The following is a 24,566-nucleotide window of genomic DNA, read 5'->3' as shown; positions in this document are numbered from 1 at the left end:
GTCCTCAAGTGTCTGATACCGAACTTCTTGAATCCTATTTCGACCCACTTTACTGTTCGTTCACAAAAACTTTGTATTTTTACTGTTATTATTAAAAAAAAAAAAAAAAAAGAAAAAACCCCACAGAATTTCAGCCTCGACTTGCACTTCGCTAATGTCCTGTGTTCTTTCTTGCACACACCTGCGCTATGACTCCTTGCACAACTTTTGGCTAAAGTCTGGAGCTCTGCACAGCTCACTAAACATTTAAACATAAACCTTGATGGTTATCAGCATTAGTGCCAGTGATCCTGAAATCTCTGTGAAACTATTGTCTTACCCATCTAAGAAAAAACCTGCTGAATATCTATGCTCTGACCCCATCCTGAATGGAAAACAACACACAAATAGTCTTTAAAAGCTTTGATTGTGCCATAATACAGGCGCCAAGAGGCCAGAGCCCTTCTCTCTTTTGTGCAAATGAGACCAGGGAACAGAGGAGAGGACTTGGGGAGGGAACTGACACAATGATAAAGTGGCCCCACAGGAGGATTTATTCACTTCCAAAGGCCCAAACGAACCCATCTGCTGCCATCAGGAGAAAGCATTGAGCCACTTGATCCCTGCACGTCTCCCAACAGAGCGTTTCCCCTCGCTGCGGAAAGCCCCGTGTGGGTTTTGCTCACTTGTTCTCAGCAGCACCTCCCGCCTCATCTCCAGTTTCAGCTGATACCAAAACATCTCCGGTTAAAACTCTTACTCAAACTGCTCATCACAGGTAAGGCATTTGCAGGGCTCCTTCCCCTCTACGGGTAAATAATGTGCAGCATCAGAAGCTATTTTAAGATCCCAAATCAGTGGCACCAGAGGTGAGAAGGAACAATAATGGACATTCCACATTAATGTTGAAGCCTGGGAATTCAAACCATTTTAACCACACCTACTGAAAAGCCACACAAACTCGGCTCCTCCACGGGGTGTAGAATGAACCAGGAGTTGAAGCAGTTGCTGAGAGATCTTTGCAGGTTACCAGTGTTAGTTTTACCTCAAAATGACATTACCATGCTGTCTAGAATTTTTCCCATGCAAAGAGGTTTGAGATGCTCAAATTTTGCAGCAGGAATCTCGGGCAGAGGCACGATCAGAGTTCAATAAAATACAACTTTGTTCTCAAAATGCCTAAGCTCAGCTGGCTGCAGTCCTCCCAGACCCAGGCAGTCATCCTCATCCCGGGGCTGTGGCAGAGTTGAAGACTCACACTTGTTTTTATGGTAGAGTTGAAGACTCACACTTGTTTTTATGCATAGCGAGAAAAAGGAAAAAACTGAGTTTAAACACTTTAATCCACACCCTTAAATCTACATACAGAGAAATACAGTACAAATAACAAGACAAACAGATGCATTAGGAAATTCAGTAACAGAGCCAGTGCTGTGAAAAAAATCTGTATTTACAAATTTTTATGAAGAATATAGAGCAGATGTTTCTCAACAGAGCCCTTCTGGGAGTGTAAGTCACAGAGAGGCCATGGTACAACCAACTGAAGTTTTCAGTTTCCCTGTGTTAATGTGAAGTAACCACAGAATGGGGCAGTTCTGTGGCTCCACTGAAGCTGCAGCTTCTCAGGCAGAACCTGACCCAAATCACACATTGTGCCCATGTAACGACTGCACCAACCATCACAAATTTTTATGAGACAAAAGCACACTCACTGGATACCTCTGCAGCAAATAAAACCAGACATCTCAGCTTTTCTAACAAAGACTTTTACAGGATTACCTCCTTACCCTCCCATTTCAGCCTGCCTTCTCTCCAAAACCGAAGGAAAAGCAGTTTGGGTTTGAAAACACAGCTTGATGCCAAGGAAAAATTTGCCAATTTTGATTTAAATATTTATTTTGGAGATTCATGCTAACTGGTTCTTTCATGGCAAGTAAGATCTCACATAGTGTACAGCTGCGAGCTGTGGGATTTGCTCTGGGGTTTTGCTCTCGGAGGGGCAGGAATGGCACAGACAGTGTCTGCTTACATTTGGGCACTAAACAGAAATCTCAAACTACACCATAAGGAAACAACTGATCTGCCAGGAGTCCACTGATCACTCCTTTCTTACTGCTCAGTGGGAAATAAAAAAATACTGAGTCCCAAATGCCACCTTTGTCAGCTGAAAACTGCCTAAAATGTTATAAATTTTATTTTTGACCTATTTCTTGCACTTCAGGCTCATATTTTCCTTGTTTAGTGCCACTTTAGAACATATAGACAAACACATTCAATATAAATCCCATGTGGCAGAATAACACCACGTGAAACTAAAGAATATTTTTTTTAAAACTGTTAACATGCTGACATTTTCTTTAAGTAGTTACTACTAATTTAAAGTTACAGCTCTTAAAAGCAGTATTTTTACAGTACTCTGATCACTACTTACTAAACAATTACTATACATTCTGAAGTTACAAGCTACAAAAATAAAAATCCGTTCTGTTTAACTACAAAAATCCTAGAAAGAGAAGATGGCTGGAGGTACTCAAAGGATTACAGCAGTTTGTAGCAGACAAAATGGCTTTTGAGGGATGTAAACCTTGAAAGTACAGAATGCAATAAACTCACACACAATATAAGTTCCTACATAATCTTAAAAAGAAAACTATTTTTATGCTGAAATCCACAAACAAGTTGCAAATTACACAATGCAAAGAATTAATTACATACAGCAGTCGGGGGACACAGCACAGGACACAGGGCAGTATTAAAAAGTACAATTTTGAATACATTAACACTTTTGAACAGTTAAGGGCCAGATCTTCAGCTAAGGTCAGTCTGCACAACATAATTAGGTTTAGTCAAGGCATGTGGTTTTTATTCCAGCTTGAAGTATCTCCCTGAGATGCCCAAAGCCTGAATTGGGTATTCAGCACTCTTAGGTAACACACTGTGATCATGTCATGCTTTAGAACTGTGGCCTCAACATTGCTGAAATAAAGAATGTGTAAATTCTCTCCATTTACCTAATTAGTGCAGGAAGAAGTGGTCTCTGTTGCCTCATCTCTGTGTTCAAGAAGCACCTCTCATTTCTCAGAAGAAACCAGCATTTTTAATTAAGTGGTTGACATTCAACAAATCAGTTAGTATTTTTCAATCTGAAGACTGCCTAATTTAATTCCAACTGAAGACTTTTTTATTTTCCAAAAGGAAGAAAACTGTTAGTAGTCAGTATGAAATACAGACCTAAAAAGGATTTTCAGTTAGAATACATGCAGATTTTTAAGTGCCCTGCTCTTCCCCACAGACTGGGTTACAGTGCTGCTCTACCAAAAGCATTTGTTGCCAAATAAAAACCAGTAACTACTCTAATGCCATTGTGCTGACCACAGCTAAAGGTGCAGTGCTTTTTTATTTAACCAGTGGGATACAGTAACACACACTGTAAAAGCTTCAGTGCAATGCAGCACAGAACAAGGAACTGGCCAGACTGAAACCAAACCCTTTAAGGATCTGTTCTCAGAACCTGCGAGAACAGGGACGTTCCTCTCCAGCAGCAACAAGAACAAAGATTGCACTTTCAATACAGGGAGGGGTGTTGGGGAACCTTTGGAGTCCTGGTGGTGATGGTGACTGGAAAAGCCAAACAGGTGGGTCACTGGGCCAAGAACAGCTTGAAGCCATTCCAATTTTCTTGTCTGACAAAGCCTTTGACAGGAGGTTCTGTGCACATAAAAATACCCAGCACATCCTCTCAATGTGAGTAACCATGTACAGTGTGAGCAGGCAAGGAGCTGATCCACAGAAAGGCTCTCCATGCAGATTTATGCTTTTTGTATTGCCTGTCACAGGACTGAGAACCTACAGTAAAGAAAATTATCAGAATCTGACCAAACTTCAGTTAAATTACTGGATGCACCAATACAACTTACACTTTATGAACTCACTTCTAAGTGCTTGACAACCAATGCTATTGTTTACCCTGTACATTTTACACAAAGCTATATGAAGACAGAAGAAACAACTTGCTATTTGACTTTTTGAAATATTGTTTTCTCCTTTTTTCCAGTGGTTATGGAAAGGAAAATGGAAAACTCTTCAGTGCAGGACAGGAGCTCCAGATGCAGAATCCCCTGTCCCAGACAGAGAATACATTGTGGGGATTTCTAGGGTCCCAGCCTACAAGGAGTAACTCACTCCTTGGATGGAGTAGCTGTTTGAAAGGGTGCTCTATGTACCAACAACACTTAAAAAGCATGGAGCAGTTTACATTCACAATGCACAGGGCAGCACTGGGCACAGTGCAGAGCTCTGCCTCTGTTACAAATTAGCCAAGTCCCTTCCTGCTACCACACAATCTGGGAGCCCATTGCTGACACCAAACCTGGGCTAAGACTGGAAACAGCTCCATCAAAATCATTCAAAACAAGCTTTAACCCAATTTGCATCAGAGAGAAGGATACATTGAAATCAAAGAACAGCTGGAAATAGCAAGGCTTTCCACAGATTCCAGAGCTATGCTTTACAAGACCTTTTTCTTTGCCACATATATGAGAGTTACAGAGTAACAATGGACACTTCAACCTCCAAATGCTCTCTAAACCATAAATACAATTTCACAAGAGGCTTCCCCACAGTCACCATGGCCACATTTGCTGCCATCACTTATAGCTCATTGGTGAGACACAAACTTCTTCACCTCCAAAAACAAGGCCATCTAGCAGTGGTTTTCCCAAACAAGCACCCAGTTAGATGCTACTTTCACTTTATTTCTCCAGCAGGAATGATGGATTTACCTTTGCCAGAGGATTTCACACAAGCTGGACTGGATTCCTGGTAAGGTGCAGTGAGAGGGAGCACAAACACCCTCCACTGAGTCACACGTGCTAACACAGGGAGACTTCCAACCTTGGCATCAATTATTTCTTTTCTAGATGTCAGGAGTCAAAAGAGTGAAGTTTTTCAAGAGTTAAAGGTTCTTGGGCTATAAAGCAATTTGAATAATCATCTGATCAACTTCAGGGAAGTCTAAACTGCTTTATGAATGGTTTAAAGTAGCCAGTGGTGTGATTTCAAATACTGCCTTTCAAAGCACATACCTTGCTTTTCCAGAGATTACTCATTTGTTTGTAAACAATAGTTACATAAGAACTACAGCATAGAACATAAATACTTTTAGGATGCTGATGGTTACAAGTTATTAAAAAAAATAATAACTGGTAGATTTCTGAAGCTAATACAAATTGAAGTTCAAAACTAAAAAAAAAGGTAATGGATTCATCTAACATAATATACTTGGGTACTTTAAACACTTTTTACATATGTGTTACTAGTATTTTTCATCTATATTTACATACAATAAAATAATTAAAGTGAGGTGTATAAGGCTAATGAATACGGAATTTACAAATGGCTTCTGCTTTACAGTTCATTTCACTCTAATCACATTTTCAGACTGCTATAGATTCACTGAGAACCAGTAGTATTGAAGTTCTAGCACATACATTTTCTACAAGGAATACCATCAAATTAAAAATACTTTCCAAAGAGGATTACAGTTGAAAGTTTTAAAAATACTGACTTTGCCAAGTTTCAATAAATTATTTTAAAATATAAATAGATTGTTCACTGTTAACACAAACGTAATTTTACAGATTTTTGGAAAATGGTTCCATTTAAAAAAAAAACTAGAAACACAGCCTACTTTACCCAGTGGTCTCATTTTCAGTCAGTGTAAAGAAGAAAAAAATAAAAATTGGGGGATGACAAAAGCAGCAACATTCAAAGTTCAGACCAAAGCTCTCACCTTCTTATGATCTTGGCTTACACAGGATAAATTCTATTCCTACTTGGAAGAGCACCTTCAGTAACTAAACTGAATTTACTCAGTGAGATATTTTAAACCTTGACTCAGTTCTCACCTGCTGCAGGCTTAAAATTCTTACAACAAAAAGAACAGGAATAAGATCTTTTACTTTTGTTGACCATGAAGATGTTTTCACCTGAGAAGCTTTTAACCTGAGAAGCTTCAGATACGCCAAGCTGACAGTCCCTGTGTGCTGCTGCAGGTGTTCAGAACCTCCACTATCAGCATCAACCACTAATCTTTTTCCCCACTTTATATTCATAAGGGAAATGAGGGGAACCAACAAGGTATCTTTGACCCCCTAGGAGCCAGCCAGAAAACAAATGCTTTTTTCTGTGCTTTTTTTTCCACAATCAAATTACACACACAAATGCCACCTCTGCACACTTAGCTCCCAACCTCCACACTTAAAATTGAGTTAACAGACTTACTACTGATCATTCTCAGATAATCATGAGCCAAGTTCTTTGACAAGTCTTTAAAAACATACCACCCATTTGCCAATCATAATTTTTTCTTTAAAACCCTTTCCTCTAAACAGCTAAAAAAGATGCTCCTTTGTCCAAGTTTTCCTCAGAAAAGCCTCCCCAAGAACTATGATGTTGCTATTTACAGTAACTAGAATTAGTCTCTTACTGAACTGAAGCGAAGTCAAGTCACAGGATCATTCAGTGCAAGTCATGGTACAATAATTTTGAGTGGTATGTTGGGACTCAGGGTACTCTTTGGCTTACAAAGCCACTGAAAAAGGTCATTTCCTAAATAACATTTCCAGAAACCTTTGGTCCAAAAGCAATTTTCTTGCTGAGTACCTTCCTCAGAGCTCCCAAATCCTCTGCTCTCCCAGTGAAGCTTATTACAAATGCATTGCACAAGCAGGTGACAGAGTTACTCTGCTCTTGCTCCCAAGCAGAGATGGCAGCCAGGAGCAGGCTGCTGTCAGAATGTCAACCCACATTCTGCTTGGTCTGGTTTTCTGCTCTGGAACTGTTCTGGGGCAGGTGAAAGCAGGTCAAATCCCTACTGTTTCTCTTTCCAAAGGTATGAAACATCTCTCTGAAACACTGTACTGTGTATGTGCAGAAGACCTGATTCCACAGCAAGGAAGGGTTGCAGCATCTGTCCCTTTTCAGCCATTAGAGGAACACACCCCAGCTGGAAAGGCTGGAGGGCATCCCCACCAACTTAAAAGCAAACCAGTTGTGGTAATTCAGCTGTGACAATTTCCATGAGTGCAAAAGATGGCTTTTTCCTCAGCTCTAGTTCGTTCACAAGTGTGAACCTTAGTGCATAAACCTCAATCTAGTTCAGACATCAGTGTTTTAACGAGCTGAAGTTCCTCACTGCCACATGTGAAATTCCACAAAATCTCCAGGTCTTTATCCACCTGCTCCCTCCCGTGGTGTCACTCTGACAGGCTGGAGGCATCATCATCATCTGTCTGCTCCCCAGAGTGGTACAGCATCAGAGCATGGGTCTTGTGAGTGATGGTGACAGTGCAGGGCCCCTGTGCCCAGGGCTCCCCATCCACCTGCATCGGCATCTTGGAGCTCTTCAGGATCAGCTGGTACCAAACACAACAACACAGTCACAGCAATGACAGTCTGAAATCACCTTTTACATCTGCAGCACACATTCACAGCCTGGCCAGGGACAAATTGAATGGCACTCACAGGCCACCAACCACAGCAACACAGGTCTGTGTATTATGATGTAATTATTACTAAGCAAGAGAAATATCCAAATTTCTGCAAACTGCAACTTCAGATCTCATTCAAGCAGTTGAGTGCTTGAGATTCTGTATTGTATATTAAAAAAATTTAGGAGAACAGGTCCCAAAGCAGCACTTACCCTCACTGTGTGTGCCTGCCCCAGGCGAACAGGATTTGCCAGTTTCACCTGGATCTGGGCACAGTGGAAAGAACCATGAACACCAACAACTTCCAGAAGTCCATCATCATGTCTATGAAATCAAAAAATAAGACTCCTTTCAGTGATGCTGATGAGCTCCAGCATATCTGCCCAAATATGACAGTTTTTTTACTGCTGTTCCCAGAGAGAAGACAAATGTTGTGCTACCAGTATGTTTATGTGTTTGTGCTGGAGAAAAAAATCACACTGAACAGCAAAGAAAGCCATCAAACCCCAAAGCCATGGAGCACTTCACCAGCCAGCACACCTCAGCTGGCTTCTGGAAGTCATGGATGTATGACTTTGCAAGGCTGGTTGAGCACGTTTAATGCCCACAGGACATTTCTCTTCCATAAACTTGTACAATTTTTGCCTTTTCACTCAGATATTAAATTCAAAGGAAAAGTTTTTAATGGCCTATTTTTTTAGATTTGGGTAAAGGACCTTGCCCAAGTATTTTTTAGAAATTCAGAATTGTAAGCCTTGTAACAGAACTATGGGTATATTTATATAGACAGCTTCTGAAGTCACAGCAGGGAATAATTAATGTTTGAAATTACTTTCTCTTTGGTATTACTTCAAACACAAGAGTAAAAATTTTTGAGATGTTTTGTTTTTACTTTCCATTTTAACCTCTAATAAGATGTAGATTCTGAAATGGATCTATCTTCTACTTTTTGAAGGCTCACCTTACTGTTAACAGCCTCTCCAATGCTACTGCTGTCTGCCATGCCAGACATTTGAGAAAGTCTTAAAACCCCTGTGATGTGTAGGATGCCTTTACTCCAAGTCTCCAATTCAAGGAGAATAAATAAATGTCAGATAGTCTGTCCCAAGGAACCATTTCAATCTGCAGACCAGCCTGGCTACATAAGCAAAGTCTACTGAGGGAATTCCTTACACTCCCAGAACTGTTAAAGGTAAAAACAAAGCACAAAATGCCCTCTGTACCTCGCCAAGGGATAAGGTTCATCCCCCATTCCTTCCCAGAGCCTGCAGCCACCTCCCCAGTATCCAATGTTCAGCACAATGATGCCTTCCAAATTGGGCAACTCAATCCTCTCACCATCCAACTCTAGCTTTAAAAGACAAGCAGAAGTTAATTACTGTGGATCAATTTCAGTACTTCAATAGAACTTATTCACTTTATGTATTTAATAGGCTTCCACTTAAAGAAAAATTGGCTCTGCACCAAGAGAATGTGTTTTCTTTCCATATTTAAACAAAAATCCTTGTGATTTCACAAGATATCCTGAGCTGTAGTAAATGTCTATTAGTAGAGAAAAGAAAAAAGGAACTCTCACTTATGCAAGCCTCTGGTGCTATGATAAACTATAGATGAATATCAGTGCTTGCACTCGTAGAACTGAGTCAAGGACAGAAAAAATTAGGAATGTTCAGTAAGCCCAAAGAAGTAAGCTGCAGACAGCAAAAAGAACACAAAAATACTCCAAGGCCATAGCCACCCTTACACAAATATCATCAAGTGGAAATATTGTAAAGAGCAAAGCTTCTCTCCTTGTCTTTCACAAGGTAAAATTTTAACCTTCTACTGACTGTCCAAAGAATGAGCAAGTTAAAAAACTTACCTCAACCTTTTTGTTAAGATCTTTGCATTCTTGTATTAAGCAGTCTTTGGTTCCATAAAAAAAATAAACAGCCTAAAAATATAAAAACAAAACAAAACAAAAAAACAAAACAAAAAAAAAACCCAAACAAAACAGGGAGAAAAGAAAACTTTGTTAGAAAAAGACAATGCATAGGAAGACTATCTGAAGTATTTATGTATAGTTATGGCTTTGCAAACCTTACCTAAAACTTATACGTAAATTTATTTGCACATCCTTAAACTAAACCTTCCTCATGAGATGAGCTACAACTTGCATAAGAAACTAGATTTCCACTTAAAAATGAAATAAGCATTTAACTCATGAAGTTTCAAAGCAAATGAGAAATTTTGAGCAAAAACTGAGCAAACAGCAAATTCTGTAAGTGAGCAGAGGCAAGGCAGAACACTTGTGAGTGGGCTGCAAACAAGTTTTACCCATGGAATCCCTTCCCTAAGAAAAATGAATTCAAACTCTTAAAATGGCAGGAACTACATAGTGGCAAAGGAATGTGAACCTAAAAAAAAAAAACTGAAGTCAAATCAATAACTCCAAGGAGGAAATGTCACTTTACCAAACACACCTTATTGATGATTCTGCTGGAAAACAGAGAGGGAGTTTTCTCACGGTGGGCATGGAAATTTAAAGCCATAAGAGCATCAGGTCCTATAGAGAAGTAGTTGTTCATTGTGAATACCTGCAAAACAGAACTTCCAATTATGCCTTATTAAAATACCATTAGGGTTTAAAATTCAGAGTGTTTAACAGAAAGATGATAACAACAACAGAAAATTTACAAACATACAGGTATTCCATAGAATTCATATTTATACTTGCACACCATACCTTTGGTTTTCTTAAGTTGTAGTATCCTTTGTTTGTTACTTGAACCTTCCATCTGAAAAACAACAGTTGGTACTCAGACATGTGACAGACAGTCCTCAGTATCAAAGCTGTAGCTAGGAATCTCATATCTATACTGGGATTAAGGCAAAATATTCAAATTCAGTTAAATTATGAAAGAGCTAAGCCCTGTAGAACAACTAAAAGACTAAATTCAGACCTCAGTTATGTCGTAGTTCCTTCTAGCAATACTTGTGTTTATGTAAAGAAACTGCTGCAATGAACTACCAGCAGAGCTACGGCAGTGTTTGGTTCTATACATTTAATCTTTTCACTGTTCCTTACCTGTCTAGTTTGATTCCATCTGCCTCCATGACATTTCGTAAGATCTGCTCTACAGGGACTTCTCCAGCATAACCTGCACCCCAGCCCAGAGTATTAGACAGGTCATTCCCTGTTCCCAGAGGTAAAATTGCAACTTGTGGAATATATCGTTCTTGCCCCTAGGACACAAAACCACTGCGTATTAGCTCCTGCTCCAGCACTCATTGTCTCCCTTCCATCCCCAAATGTCCAGATTAGACAAACTGACCTTCCCAGCAGCCTGCTATACAGAGCAGAGCTCTGGGGCTGGCAGAGCACGAGGCACATTGAGCTAGCTACTTACACAGGCATAATGTAGAGGAAGGAAATGTTAAACCATTGTGACAAGGGAAGAGAATACAAACACAATATGGGAATAATGCATCATGTATATTGAACAAAGTATTCCTTCCCAGGAATGATGCTTTGGATCTGGGAAGTGACATGAACGCTGAGAGATGTAACACACAAGGCTGTGAACTGCAACTGCAACCAAAATGCTCCTAAAAGACTGAGGTGAGGTTAGGTGCAAACAACAGATGTACAGAGTCCCAGAGTGCTCAAACACATACAGAAATGTATCAATACAGATACTCAAAGGAGCAAAGTCAGTGTCTCAGTTAACTGTCTCCCACAGATGGAGCAGGTAATGATCAGCTCTGCAGGGCACAGTGACAGCAGCTGTTCAGAACAGCCACCTTAGCAAAGGCCTTGGCTTTCCCCACCACAGAAGGGTGAACGATTATTTCAGCTGTACTATGGCCTTTGCAATTCAGCTGTGAAAAGCACTTGCAGTAAACTGGCACTTTGGTTACTGTTTTTTCCAGAAAGGTTATCAACCAGGTAACCTGTATTTGAGAGTCAAGATAAATGAAGGGAGCAAATAACCCACTGCTGATAAAAATAAGGTTTTGCTGATAATCTCTATGGTATTTTACCTACTATCAATTATTCAATTTGAACAGAACAAAGACAAAACCAGATTTCATCAACTATATTGGCTCTGAGGGACAATATATCAAGTGCCCAGGACCACAAAACCACATACTCGCATTCATTAACCTTTATAGTTACTTTATTTCTACTTTATCAGCACACAATAATTCTCAAAGAGGGGGTTTGACTATGCGTGCAGTTGTAATAATGGCCTTCAGCTACAACATTTTATGTATTAACAAGAAAGCTGCAGTAAAAAACCCAAAAAACTTTGATATAAAAACTTTCTTCCTTTCAGCACTAGAGAAAATATTTACTAGGTAAAGCACTAAAGCCTTGTAATTATTACACATTCTTAATGTTCTCAGGAGTTCTTAGGAGCACTGCATTAAAGAGAATATCTTCCATTTCAAATCCACGTTAAACACAGCTTATTTCTTTTCTCCTCTATTTGCAATTGATAGGCAAGGCTGCAGACAGACAGACTCTTGAAAACATGTAACAAGGAGCAGAAGCAAATGACTGCACTCATTCATGCCCTGGCAACACAACCAGTATAACTGACAAAATTATGAGGTTATTATAAAAGACTGAGCGTGCTGGGAGGAGAGAGCAGTCAGAGCACACTAGCCAACATCAGCAATGCCATTTATGACAAAATAAATCTGTTCAGACAAAGAGGAAATAACAATGCAGAAATTATACTGCAGCCTGCTCTCTTCTTGTTTTACAGAAAAGAACTACTATCAATATAACTTAAAATCTAAAGTGCTCATACAAGGAGTCATAAGATGCATTTCTCACACCCCACCTCAATATGAATAAGAAATTATGCAAATACTCCTCTGTAAGCCTATTCAAGGAAGATGAAGGCAATAAATGCAGCTAAGAGATGAGAGGTAGAACTCTGGTAGCTTTCAAACTCATTTCACCTTTTAATTTAAAACATAATACCTTTATCTTCATTTCATCAATTGCATCCAGGACCCAGCCCACTGTGCCATCCCCACCACAGACCAGAACCCTGACAGTGTTGCAAGGCAGCCAAGTGCAGAGCTGGAGAGCTTTAGCAGGTCCAATTTTGCTGAGATCAAAAACCTAGGAAAAAAGGAAATAAGGAATTCTGTAAGTTCACAGAACATGACAAAGGATCTGCCTCACAGATAAACAACTTCAAGAAGTTAACTCTAATGAATAACAAAGATTCTCCATTTGCAGTATTCCATTAGCAAATGAGATGTCTTGACTTTCATGAGTAGGATTTGTTTCCCAAATTCACAACAGAGCTTCAGCTGCCTCCCTAGGATTAAATGGCATTGATAAAATGAGCTGACAGAGCCCTTGGAAAAGTCTCTATCTAGAAGCATGATGATGAATTCTGAAAAGATGAAAGACTTCAGATAAAGTAATTTTAAAATACTCAGCACACAAAGAGGTTTATTCTTTAAAGCCTTATTGTGATGCATTTAAAACAAGCACACAGTGATTTCTCTTAGCTGTGTTTTACAGCTGGGTTTTGAACTTCAAAGGAAGAGTATTAAGGTGCAGCCAGGAAATCCAAGGAACCACTGCCTGCCTTACATCAACATCCTGAGTCATCCCAATGGATTTTAAGGGGAAAGCAACTACACAAAGCAAAACTGTCAAGGCTGACATTTCCACAAATAAAGTGAGGATTTAAACAAAGGTTTTCAATAAAGAAGATTGAAATGGTTCACTTTATAAAAAGTGTACACTGTTTCAAAAGTCAGACGCTTCTCATTAACTGAATTACTGCAGGTATTACTATATGCAAAAAAAAACTGGACTGGTATTAGAATCCTAACAAACAGGGCTGGGAGAAGCCTCTGCACTTTTTGTTGCTCTCTGTGAAGCTGTTCCTTTCTAAAAGAAGAGTCTACAAGAATTTGTTTCCTTTACTGATCTTTCACAAGATCCTACTGCCATTGTGTAAGCAAAATGGTATCTATTCTAACCTAAACCTTGGTTTTATTATGGTGGCTTTGCACTCTACATACCTGAACAGGGTTCAGCAGCATTTTAAATTCTCCTAGTAAAGTTTCACCCATGTTGTTTCCACTGCGAGTATTAGCCAGCACCATGACTGGCATCCAGTGTTTCCTGTCATAAGGGACCACCTGAGGAAGGTAAGAACCAGTCAGTCACACAAATACTGCACGTTTGAAAATGTTTACAGACTTACTTCGAGCCCCATCCCCTGCAAGTGCTGAAATGAGCAAGTTACCAGTTAGTCTGAACTAGCCAAAACACAAACAAATACTTCTGACACATCAAGGCTGAAGATTCCGCAGTGCTCAGGACAACAAATACCACAATGTTATGAACACAGTAGTAAAAAAACACGTTAAAAAAATCAAGGAAGTAAGGTAGATAAATCTCAGTATTTTGGAATTAAAAACATCACATCTGCTTATACTTCAACAGCCACATTAGTAAAACAACAAACACATCTGAATTAACACAAAAAGTACTTAATACGTCTTGAAACGTTTACCTGAGAGCTGCTAATGTGACCAGGTATTGGGTTCAAATGTCAAGGTCTGTCTGTGGGTTTATTTGTTTTTTTTTTTGGTATATTCTAAACCCAAGAAGCAGCAGGCCATTACCTTTTCATAACTGGTTCTTTTCTCTTTACGCATCTGGTTGATTGCAGACAAATAGTAGGGTGGAATAATTAAGTCTCTGAATTCTCCAAATGTACAATCCTCAGTCCTCAAACAATCCACCATGCATTCATCATGCACAGTGTACTGACACCACACACACCTGGAAAAAAGACCAAAAACCATGAAAACAATCTTCAAACAGGCACACTGATTTTGCTCATTTATTTCAGATTTTTGCCAAAATATTTATGATTACATGCACCATTTTAAGTAATAATTTCTTTCCCTGGAAGTCTGTGTATTTGCTATAGAAAATTACATAAATTGCACATGTGCTTGCAGGTCTACAAAAGCATTTGAATTCTGATGGGAAAAAAATCCAACAGTTTTAAATTAATTCGGTACTTTTTAATTAAAAAAAAAAATAAGTGCTATAAATATGCTCCTGTTTGTAATATTAACAGTTACACTGAAAGCCTGTAATAGAACCTGAACTCCTGTCCATCCATAAAGAGCACAGATAAAATGCTGGAGCTCAATTCAATACAGTGTTACTAGTAATGAATTAATGTATTCCTTAAGACAGATAATACCCCTTTAAGCCTGCAACTTAAAAGGTTACACTGAACTGTACAAGCTGATGGGATTTAGTTATGCAAAACTGCTTTGCTTTATGACCTATTCTAAAAGCTGTCCTGGAAAACAAGACTAGAACAAGAGGAAATACTGCAATATCCACTTCCAGCCTCTGCAGAATGTTAATCCTCATTTGCTACATCCAAAGCCTTGATTTAAGCAGTTAGGAAAGCTATTTTTGGAGTCCTCCTGACTAATCTAACACAAAACTAGAGTAGCAATGACACTTGCCCTATAGTGTGACTCTCTTTTCCTCTTCTTCCTTCCTTTCCTCTGCCTCCAAATTCCTCCCCTTCCCTCCTCTCCTACACAGACTCTCAAGGTTTTGTTTCTGATAATGTGCTTTTTTAATCTGTAATTCTGCTTACTTACCAAGCAGTTTGACAGTATCACATAGAAGCAAAGCAAAAGCTGGCAGAATCTAGGCTGAAAGGATCTTTTGAGTAGGCTAAAGTAACACACCAAGGCACCTATCACTGCATTTTGGCACTGACAACTTTGCAACCAACCTTACTAATGACAGTGCAAGTCCATTTAATGGTTCATTGTATTTTTAAAACACTTTTATCACAATCTTTAACAATATATTGCAGTAGCTTATGAAACCTCTCTTTAGGATTTTTGCACATCCTTAAAAAAGAACTTGAAACCTGTATAGGACATTGTTCTATTTACACTGAGCAGATGCCAATTTTGAGATGTACACTTTGACTCTCTGAACTATGAGCTGTGCCAGTCAAATTGCTCAGGCTAACCGACAAATCTATTAGAAACTTCTTAATGTCATCCCCTAAAATACAAACTCCCTTGGACACTAAGAGTTTCTTGTATGTAATTACACAGCAGCCTGCACATCACTCTGGAGTAACGCAATTATGAGAACGAGTGGACATGAGACGCAACGCCACAGTCTTAATCTATGACTCACAAGCATCCATTTTAATTTTAGGTTATTTGAAGTTGGTTTTTTTTTTAACTATCTTATCTGACTACTGCAGGATCTCCTTTGGGGTGTGGTCTCCCAACAACCCTGTGCGGAAACACAACGCGGACATGGCCCCGTACGTGCTCCCACAGTCAGAGCGCCCTGCAGTATACCTGTAGTCGCACAGCTTGGGCTGCGTGCCGCACTGTTGTTTGCAGACGATGCAGCAGCTGCAGAGAGGGACATTGCCCCTGATCCAGTGGTGTGGCATGGACCTGGGGGCTCCCGCGGTGCCCCTCATCATGATCTCCTTGCAGAGGAAGCGCTGGTCCGCCTTCTTCAGGCAGCGCTCGCTGACGCGCAGCCCGCAGCAGCCGCAGAAGGCGCCGCGCAGGATGTGCTGGGCGCACACGCAGCAGTACGAGGGCTGCCCGAAGAGATCCGTGTAGTGCCAGTCGTGTTTGCTCTTGCGGAAGATGTCCCGGATCAGCAGCTGCCGCCTGGACCGCTGGAAGCTGCACCACGCCGTGATCAGCACGGGCAGTAGCACGGAGCACAGGGTCCACACGGCCAGGCGCCAGTCGGCCACGGCCCGGGAGGCATCGCCCGAGCCCTCCATCCCTGCTCCTCCCCGGCCTAACCCCTCGCACCTCTCCGGCAGGCGGCGGGGCGAGCCCCGGAACGGCCCCTTCGCTCAGGGAGCCAAGGCGCGGCCTCACGCACCATCTTCTAATCCCTCCTCAGGGCTCGGCACCGACCTGCGCCACATCGGGGCCGACCGCAGGGTTCCGGCGGGGGCTCCTCCGCCGCCCGCCCGGGCCTTGCGCAGCGTCGGCCGCCCCCGGGCTCCTCCCGCCCGCTGCGCCGGGCCCCTCCGCCGGGCGCACGGACAGCGAGCTCCGGCCCTCGGCCCGCCCGGGAGCTGCCGGCGGAGCCGGGGCCGGGGCGCACGACGGGCTCGGAGCGGCGCCGCGGGATGCGCGGGGCGGCGGAAGCGGAAGCGGCCCTGGGCCGTTGCCAGGAGACGAGCGCCGCCCGCCCCCGTCTGTCGCGACAGCGGGGATGTCGCCAGCGGCGCGCTGAGCCGCGACAGCGCCTGGCGGAGCGGCTCCACTCCGGCCCCGGCCCCGGCCCCGGCCCCGGCCCCGGCCCCGGCCCTGGCCCTGCCCCGGCCCCGGCCCCGCTGGGCCCAGACCCGAGGCGAAGGCCGCGCTGGCTTGGGGAAGAGTGACCGCCCTGTTTGTGCCTTTACTGCCCAACCGTAAATGTTTTCCCCTGTGATTTCGTTCTGCCCTAGAATCATGAAGAAATCAAAGTTGGAAGAGGCGTTTACGGTCACCTAGTCCGACCATGCACTGTAACCACTAAAGCACCGCTCCCAGCGCCAGCTCCGGCGGCTCTGGAGCAGCTCCGGGGACGGTGACTCCATCACCTCCCTGGACAGCCCTTCCCAACGCCTGACCACACCAGTGAAAACCTTTAATCTGAATCTCCCCTGTCTCAGCTTTAGGCCATTTCCCCCGGTCCTCTGTAGGCCCAGCAGAAGAGCCCCATACCCACCTCACGGCAACATTTCAGGCGGTTGTAGAGAGCAGTGAGTTTCCCCCGAGTCGTGCTTGTGTGCCTGTATTTGTGCTTTATTGCCCAGCCATCAATGTCTTTCCCTCGTAACTTTGTTCTGTCACTGCATGTTGAACTGTTTCCTCTGGAGCAGTTCTAATAGTGGCTGCCATTAGGACCTACAGGCTCGTGCACTTTAAAAACAGTATAGTGAGCAATGACATAAATCCATACAGCAGATACAAAAATTATTGGATTCTAGGGTCTTGGTACCTTTGAGAAAAAAAACCCAAAACCACTGAAAAATGCACATAACTGCATAGCTGGGCAACACTCAGGTTTCCAAGGGAATTCCTCACTCCCCTCATGTAAGAACCAGTGATGAACTCTGACTACCTATTTGATATGTTATAGTTGAAGGGATGCATTTCATGCCATTTGTAAAATTGGTGATGCTGGTACCATGTGTTCAGCATGGCACTGCCCAGAAGACCTCTGGACATTTCTCAAGTCCCAAAATACCTGTTTGCAGTGACATTTGCTAACCTACATCCTTACTTAACACTAGGCTTAATATGCCTCATAATCGTGTTTTCTAATAACTTGTCCTGGAAGGAGAAGATTTATGTGGGTTTTCTGTATGATCCTATTAATTTGATAGAAAACTCTCCTGTGTTTCTCAGCAGTCATAATTTGGCTTTGCTAGAGTTAAACCTCATTAGTAAGTGCTTCTCTGCTGGAGCAAGGTTAGAGACAACCTTTGAAAAAGGGGCCTCTTTGCAGCTGCCTCTGAGATTAACTATACTGGGCAGTTGTTTCTTTTAAAAAACAATAGTCTTCCTTGGGCAACAAAAACCTTTGCTTGCCATGCTAAATATAAAGGGATAGGCTTTATTTTCAGAGGTTTAAAATACCCAGTGTAGCTCTGAGGCCTGAGGTGGAAGAAAAGGCCTTCTATTTTCTTTCCCTCAGGAAAAGAGTTATGCATAGAATGTGTGAGCAGATAATAGACTAATTCAAACCTTCAGACCAGATGTCTTTGGAATCATACTATCACTAAAATTGAAGTATAAACAAACATTTGTGACTGACGTAGCTCCTTCAAATAGGCGAATGCCTTGGTCAGGGTAGCTCATTTTGGAACAGACTGAGAGAAAGAAGAATCAAAATGAAGACATTTCTTGTGTTTGTCTGCTTTTTGGTCCTGCTGATCACTGTTACAGGTAGGAGTTTATATCAACAAACCTGCATGTGTGTAGAGCTGCAGAGCATATAAGTAGTATTAGTTTGTCAGTCTTCTATTTTAGTATTCATTATTCATATATTTTCATAATTTTTAACACTCGACTATTTTTATATTGCAGGCTTTCCATGACTTGATTTTTTAGCAATCATGATGTTTTATTTGATATTTAACTCTCTGCATTGCCACACTGTAGTAATTTGTTGTAAACCCCAGAATTCTAGTTATACTTGCTTACTATTTTAATATTGTTCTACCAAAGTCCTGCAAGTGGAATGTTCAATGCAATTTCTTCTTTGCAATGTATCTAACTCATTACTTTGAAAAAAATCCTATAAAACAACAGAGAAAAGAACGAAGAGTTGGAAGAGTAACTTATGCCAGTGGGTTGAAGGTGCTGTTATAGTTGTTCATTTTGTACTAACACAAATATGTGGGCTTTGCTTCATACTAGTAGAACAAGAGAAAACACAAGTATAAAAATGGTTTAAAATTCCACTCCTATCTCTTGGAATGCAATATCCCCTGGGAAGGGGCTGTAATGAAAGACCACTTTGTATATAGAAAAAAAAAATGTTTGGAGACATTTAATTTCACAACTGATAGATAAAATACTAACTTTTTGATAATTTCAGAACTAATTTCTGCCGTTCTCTCTTTAGACACTTCACCCATTTTGTCTGAAAAAGATGCCAAACAGATGCTGAGGACTCGTCGTGAAGACAGACCAAGAAAAGCTGGTTTCCCTGATGAACCAATGAGGGTGATTTATGACATTTACTATTAAATTACATTAACTAAAAAAAAAACAAAAAACCCACAACACCAAATCCCCCAAAACATTTGTGCTTAGTATTAAATTTCTGTTGCTTCCAGGCAATATGTTATGAATATCACCATTTAAAGCAGCTGAGTTCTTCCATGAAATGTTAAAAAAAACCCTTTAAGTTCTTTCAATTACAGTTGAAAGCATTCTATAAGTGCTGAGTATTGCTCAGGAAATGTTCACTTGCAGAATGAGGAGATTATTTATCATGGTTCAAAAGTACTGATCAAATTATTGAGAAGAAAGTGGCTTTTCATTTATAGGGATGTGGATTTCATCAGCTTGTTCCTGAAAAACTAAGTAACAGGAAATGTCTTCTGCTTACAGGACATTTTGTGGGAGGAGATGTAGGTGCCAGTGGTCAGTGTGGAGACTGAGATAGTTCTCAACCAGCTTTAAAAATCACTTATTTTCATTGACTTATTTATGGATGCTACAGATAGAACAGTTTTTTATTATATTTTAAGAGTTTTTAGTTGCTGTCTTAATGCAATAACTGTGTTGGCTTGCATTATCTACATTTATTTTTAAACCCTATTACAACAAAGGAAAAAGTAAAATAATTAAAGAGCCTTCTATTTTCCTTGCTTGGACAAGACCTAATGCAAAATCCTGCACTTCTTAAGGGTATTTAAGGTATTTTAAAACTACTGCCTATTTCTTTCCAAAATAAATAAACTGAGCTAAAATTACATGGTTCTGAAGAGGCAAAGCCCACAGAAGCCAGGAGCACACAAGGGATTGTGCATGTGATGAGCACAGGGGGCTCAGTTTAGCAAGGTGCTGAACACTTCTGCACTTGGACATGAGGAGCACTTTGTGCCTTGCAGGATTGCAGAAACAGCTCCTGGTGTTCCCTTTCCAGTGGGTAATGTACACCAGCCTAAAAGAATCCACCTGCCCAACGCTGGGTGAACACACTGTTTGTCAAAGGGGACACCACGACAAACCAAAGCTGTCACAGGGATATTGCTCTGTGCTTGCTGACAACCTTGTACACTGAAAATTGCACAACATAGCCAAAAAACCAGAAGGCTGCACTGCTGCCCACAACACTCAGAACTGGGTTGGTTTCTAAGTTGTTAAATGAGCCTTGTAGTTTTTGCAAATTAGCAGGACCATGGCTCCCACCTGTGCTTTTGCTTAATGTACCACCACTATTAAGGTTATGTGGTGAATACAGTGAATATTGAATACAGAATAAATGAAGCAGCAGAACAGTTGGATTGAGGGAATTCCTGTATGGCAAGAAGCTAGATGCATGCATGCAATGTTTAGTCTGTGGTTTAGTTTTAGGTGGTCCTGTGAGGAGCAGGAAGTTGGACCTGGTGATCCTTATTAATTCTATGAATCTGTGTAGGAAGAGGAGGGATACAGGGCTAAAGAAATGTTGGATTTCTGACTCTTGCCACTTTCTGTCCTACCATGATTAGGAACAAACACTTTTTGAGAAATTCCAGCCTTCTTTTATTTATTTCCTTTTATTTTTTTTTTATCTAGAAAGCAAAGCTGACCCTCTGTAAGAAAATCCAACCATGAGTGTTTTTTATTCTTATTTTGCTCCCTAAATGTCAAGGTTTTCAGTCGAAAAGGAAACATGAAGAAAAAAAACAACCCTCATTGCCGTGGAACGTGGAGATTTTCCATGTGAATGAAGGTGCATGGCCGCTGCATCCCTGTGCACAGCTTGGGCATGTGGGCTCAAGGAGAAAAACTAATTTTGTATGGATACTTTGTAGCAGAATGAAATGAAGGCACGGATAAACCCACCGCTGTTCATCTGTTTTAAGCAAAAGATGTTTGTACTGGGCCAGATCATGCTGAGCTGGGGAATGTATTTTGCAATTCTTTGTGACATTCTTTGACTTCCACAGTGCTGCTTGAGTCAAAAACCTGTTCAGTTACAGACAGAAGGATCAGCCCCCTTTGATTATTAAAAAAATGTAATTTATGTTATCAGCACATTTTAAACTTACTTTGACTGACATCCTGCTTTTGATATTATGGCATCTTCTCAGTCACATAGTTCTGTTCCCTGACAGTTCCTAAAGCAGTCTCTCCCCAGAGATCTGATCAAGTCTCCCTGTGCTGTGGGGAGAGAAAGCCCAGTGAAAGGCAGGATCCTGATGCTGGAATACTTGGCCAGTGCAAAGAGTTTAGGCTACAGCTTCCATTCAAACAGTGCCCATTGTGCAAAGCAATAGGGGATTATTTTGAATAAATGTGTCTGGTGTTGACAAAGCTTATGAGCTCACTAGGACTGGGACTTTTTAAAAATAAATTTTGTTCCTGATGGAGGTCAAGTTTTTGGTACACAGCCCACTTCACCTCAATAAATTTGTTTCTGAGACCAAAGCCTCTCTCTATAAATTGGTACGGGAAATTAAAATTATTTTATTTATTACCAGTCAGCACTGATGTGTGCTACCTACTAGAACCCTTCAGTCCTGCCACATGATCCTGCAAGGGGTTAATGTTCTTTAAGCAGCAGGAACCAGTTTTCAAAAGGGGCTATAACAGACCTATTTGTGAGAATCCTTTGTACCCTCAGGCCCAACAAAGGCTTCTGTGTCAATATGCAAATAGGAAATGTGTACACTGAATTCCTAATTTATGAATATTGTTGTATAATTCTTGCTCAACATTTTTACTGATCTGGAGATGATGTTGTTCATTAATATTGCTAGGCTGGGGCAAGCTGACTAGCATTACCATTTCACTATATTTGATTATTTTAAGGGATAAATTAATGGCTCTTACATCAGCTGTAAAATGATCCTGGCTCCTGACATTAGAATCGAGTGATTACACAATTATATTACTTTTTCTTTTCTTTAAATAGGAGTATATGCTTTACCTCCAGCGCTTGGAGCAGAGATCAGAAGAACAATTCCTTGAACACTGGTTGAATCCTCATTGCCTCCCACACTGCAACAGGGACCTGGTGCATCCAATCTAATGGATTTGCCTATCCTGCAACTGGTATATATACATATATAAAGATATATATATATTTCTGCTACGGTGTGGTTTTTTTTTTTTTTTTTTTTGTCCATAATGAAAGACAGAGCCACACACTGGGAGAGAAGGGAATAACCAGAGGCTGGGGCAGCACCTTGTGCTGAAAGGTGTTGGGCAGCTGAGCAGGGACAGAGAACAAAAGTGTCCCAGGCATCAACTCTGCTACTCTGTTCTGTTCATGTTAATAAAACTCTGGTTATGCATTTCTCTGCTCATGTGAGTGTAAGCTGGTGACTGCAGAACATTCTTATTAATGTGGCTTCAGATTGCTTCTGTTTCCCTCCTGTCTGCTTTTTTCCAACTCTTCTGTGTAAGTCTTATACTTGCTCACTTAGCTCCCAGTGGGACTGGGGCAGGATTAAACTCAGTTGTCATCCTGGAGATATACAGGATGCAGTCTGACCTGCAAGAAAGTTTTTTCAAACAGACATGAGATTTGTCAGCTGAGGTAAGTTTGATGCATCACCATAATAGTGAAGCTGTATCACTTCTAGTCAACTTTTTATATTAAAAGTTGCAGATTTAGCTTCATATTTTTAAAAGCTTTTAAGCAACAGAATACAGTGATGGTATCTGTAATGGCTGATTTATTTTAAAAGATAGAAAGCTCACCTGTTTAAAATTTGTTTATCAATTTGTACATCTCTGAAAAACTTTGAAAACTGGGACGCTGTGGTAAACTTCAGTGGGGCTCTATTAATCCACAAAAAGCCAAAGGTCTGAAACTCATTTAAAAACAAAAACATAACATTCCCAAACTTCAGCCTTAGGAGGTAAGTTGGCAATCTTCAGAAAAATCTTCCAGCTGAGACACGGTTGAAAGCTGTCTCAGCTACAGGAATTCTTCCCAACAGCTGCTCCCAGGCCATTAATGTTAGAAAAGTGTTTAAAGGATTTGAAGCCCTTACAATGTTATTAGTATGGCTAATGTCAGCATGGATTTTGATATTTTGTTTTTTTTTTTTCTGCAGATCTCCACATGGATTTATACATGATTGTGTTAAGGAGGACAAGATTATTCCTGCATTGGCTACATGCTCACTGTAAGCAGAACCTCTCTGCAGTACAGTGCAATCCTCATGGTACAGCAGAACTTCCAGCTCTAAGTGGCTTGATGAGTTTTAGACCACCATGTATTTTCTACTAGCAGTGATTGCATGCATGCATAACTGAATTGAGGGTTTCCACAGTTTCTGAGGCATGGGCAACTGATCAGTCCTGGAGTATCCTTTTAAGGGCACAAGTAAGACTGTCTGAAGCAAAAGGAACCTGGAGGGAAAGGTCAGTAGAAAATTGCAGAATACCAACATGAAGAGAAGGGCAGCTTTCTGGGTTTTGGAGGAAACCTTAATTACAGTTTTCTAGGTTACATTACAATATTGCATGAAGACACAACATTTATAATGCCTGATGAGTATTTCATGTATTGTTTCATAATAAAAGCTTGACTCAATTCCATTTGCAGATGATTTTGTTCCCTTAGTCTCCCATACTATATTCTGATGAAACTCACTGGAAGTGAGACTCAGTTTTGTGAAGTACTAAGGAAACACTGGAGGACTTTCTAGGACCAGCAGCTGGGAAGCACTATGGTGCAGATTAATACTTCTGTAGTTTCTCTGCACAATCATCCCTTTCCCTTGTAATTCTGCCAGGAGGGGCAAATGAATCCAGCCAACCTATTCCTGCCTGCGTGCCTTTGTAACTTGGACCTTGGAAAAGAATATCTTGTACAGTCAGATGGGAAACACGTGATACCTGCAAAACAACATTAAAAATTGCTTGATGACTCTTGAATGACTGCTGTGATCTGTAATGGCAACAGAATTAGTTATGAACGGAGCAAAGTAACTTTCAGAGCTCCTCACTGCAGTCACACTTGAAGCTTGAGGACTGGGAGCAAAATAAAACACAATTTTATGAATATCTATAAGGTAATTAGTGCTAGAGAACTTTTGATAGGCTGGAATAGATCAACAGTTTTTCTGGTATACTCTCATTCCAGTAAAACAGCTCTCCTAGATGACTCCAAGGAAATAATTTAAATCTCAAAGCATCAAAGGCTTGATTTCCCCTACTGCCAAGAAAAATCATAGGTTAAATCTGGGAGTGTGAGAAAATATAATCAGGCTAATATAGTGTGCTTCATTCATAACTCAATACAGAGATCTAAATTTGCATATATCTTTGAGTTAAAGTCATTAGATGAAATCCTGGCTCTGTGTTTATTTGCACAGT

At 40.9% G+C, this 24,566-nt stretch overlaps 2 protein-coding genes across 2 annotated transcripts; one reads left to right on the top strand and one right to left on the bottom strand.

The window, feature by feature from the left end:
• Positions 1 to 1,304: 1,304 nt before the first annotated feature.
• DGKE (diacylglycerol kinase epsilon) lies at positions 1,305 to 16,609 on the bottom strand. The gene is made up of 11 exons (XM_062506579.1): positions 15,852 to 16,609; positions 14,118 to 14,277; positions 13,509 to 13,628; positions 12,445 to 12,588; positions 10,537 to 10,694; positions 10,195 to 10,246; positions 9,932 to 10,045; positions 9,331 to 9,402; positions 8,693 to 8,820; positions 7,682 to 7,793; positions 1,305 to 7,394 (listed from the first exon to the last, which is right to left on the bottom strand). The coding sequence occupies exons 1-11, from the start codon at positions 16,295 to 16,297 to the stop codon at positions 7,236 to 7,238; spliced, it is 1,665 nt and encodes a 554-aa protein (XP_062362563.1). The 5' UTR covers positions 16,298 to 16,609; the 3' UTR covers positions 1,305 to 7,235.
• A 1,797-nt stretch (positions 16,610 to 18,406) lies between these two features.
• C20H17orf67 (chromosome 20 C17orf67 homolog) lies at positions 18,407 to 23,678 on the top strand. The gene is made up of 4 exons (XM_062506326.1): positions 18,407 to 18,461; positions 19,144 to 19,244; positions 22,150 to 22,289; positions 23,300 to 23,678. Exons 1-3 carry the CDS (start codon positions 18,407 to 18,409, stop codon positions 22,264 to 22,266), a joined length of 273 nt encoding a protein of 90 aa, XP_062362310.1. The 3' UTR covers positions 22,267 to 22,289; positions 23,300 to 23,678.
• The last annotated feature ends 888 nt before the right edge of the window (positions 23,679 to 24,566 follow it).

This window comes from Cinclus cinclus, chromosome 20, assembly GCF_963662255.1.
Source record: "Cinclus cinclus chromosome 20, bCinCin1.1, whole genome shotgun sequence".
Lineage (NCBI taxonomy): Eukaryota > Metazoa > Chordata > Aves > Passeriformes > Cinclidae > Cinclus > Cinclus cinclus.
This window is presented reverse-complemented; position numbering and strand designations above follow the sequence as displayed.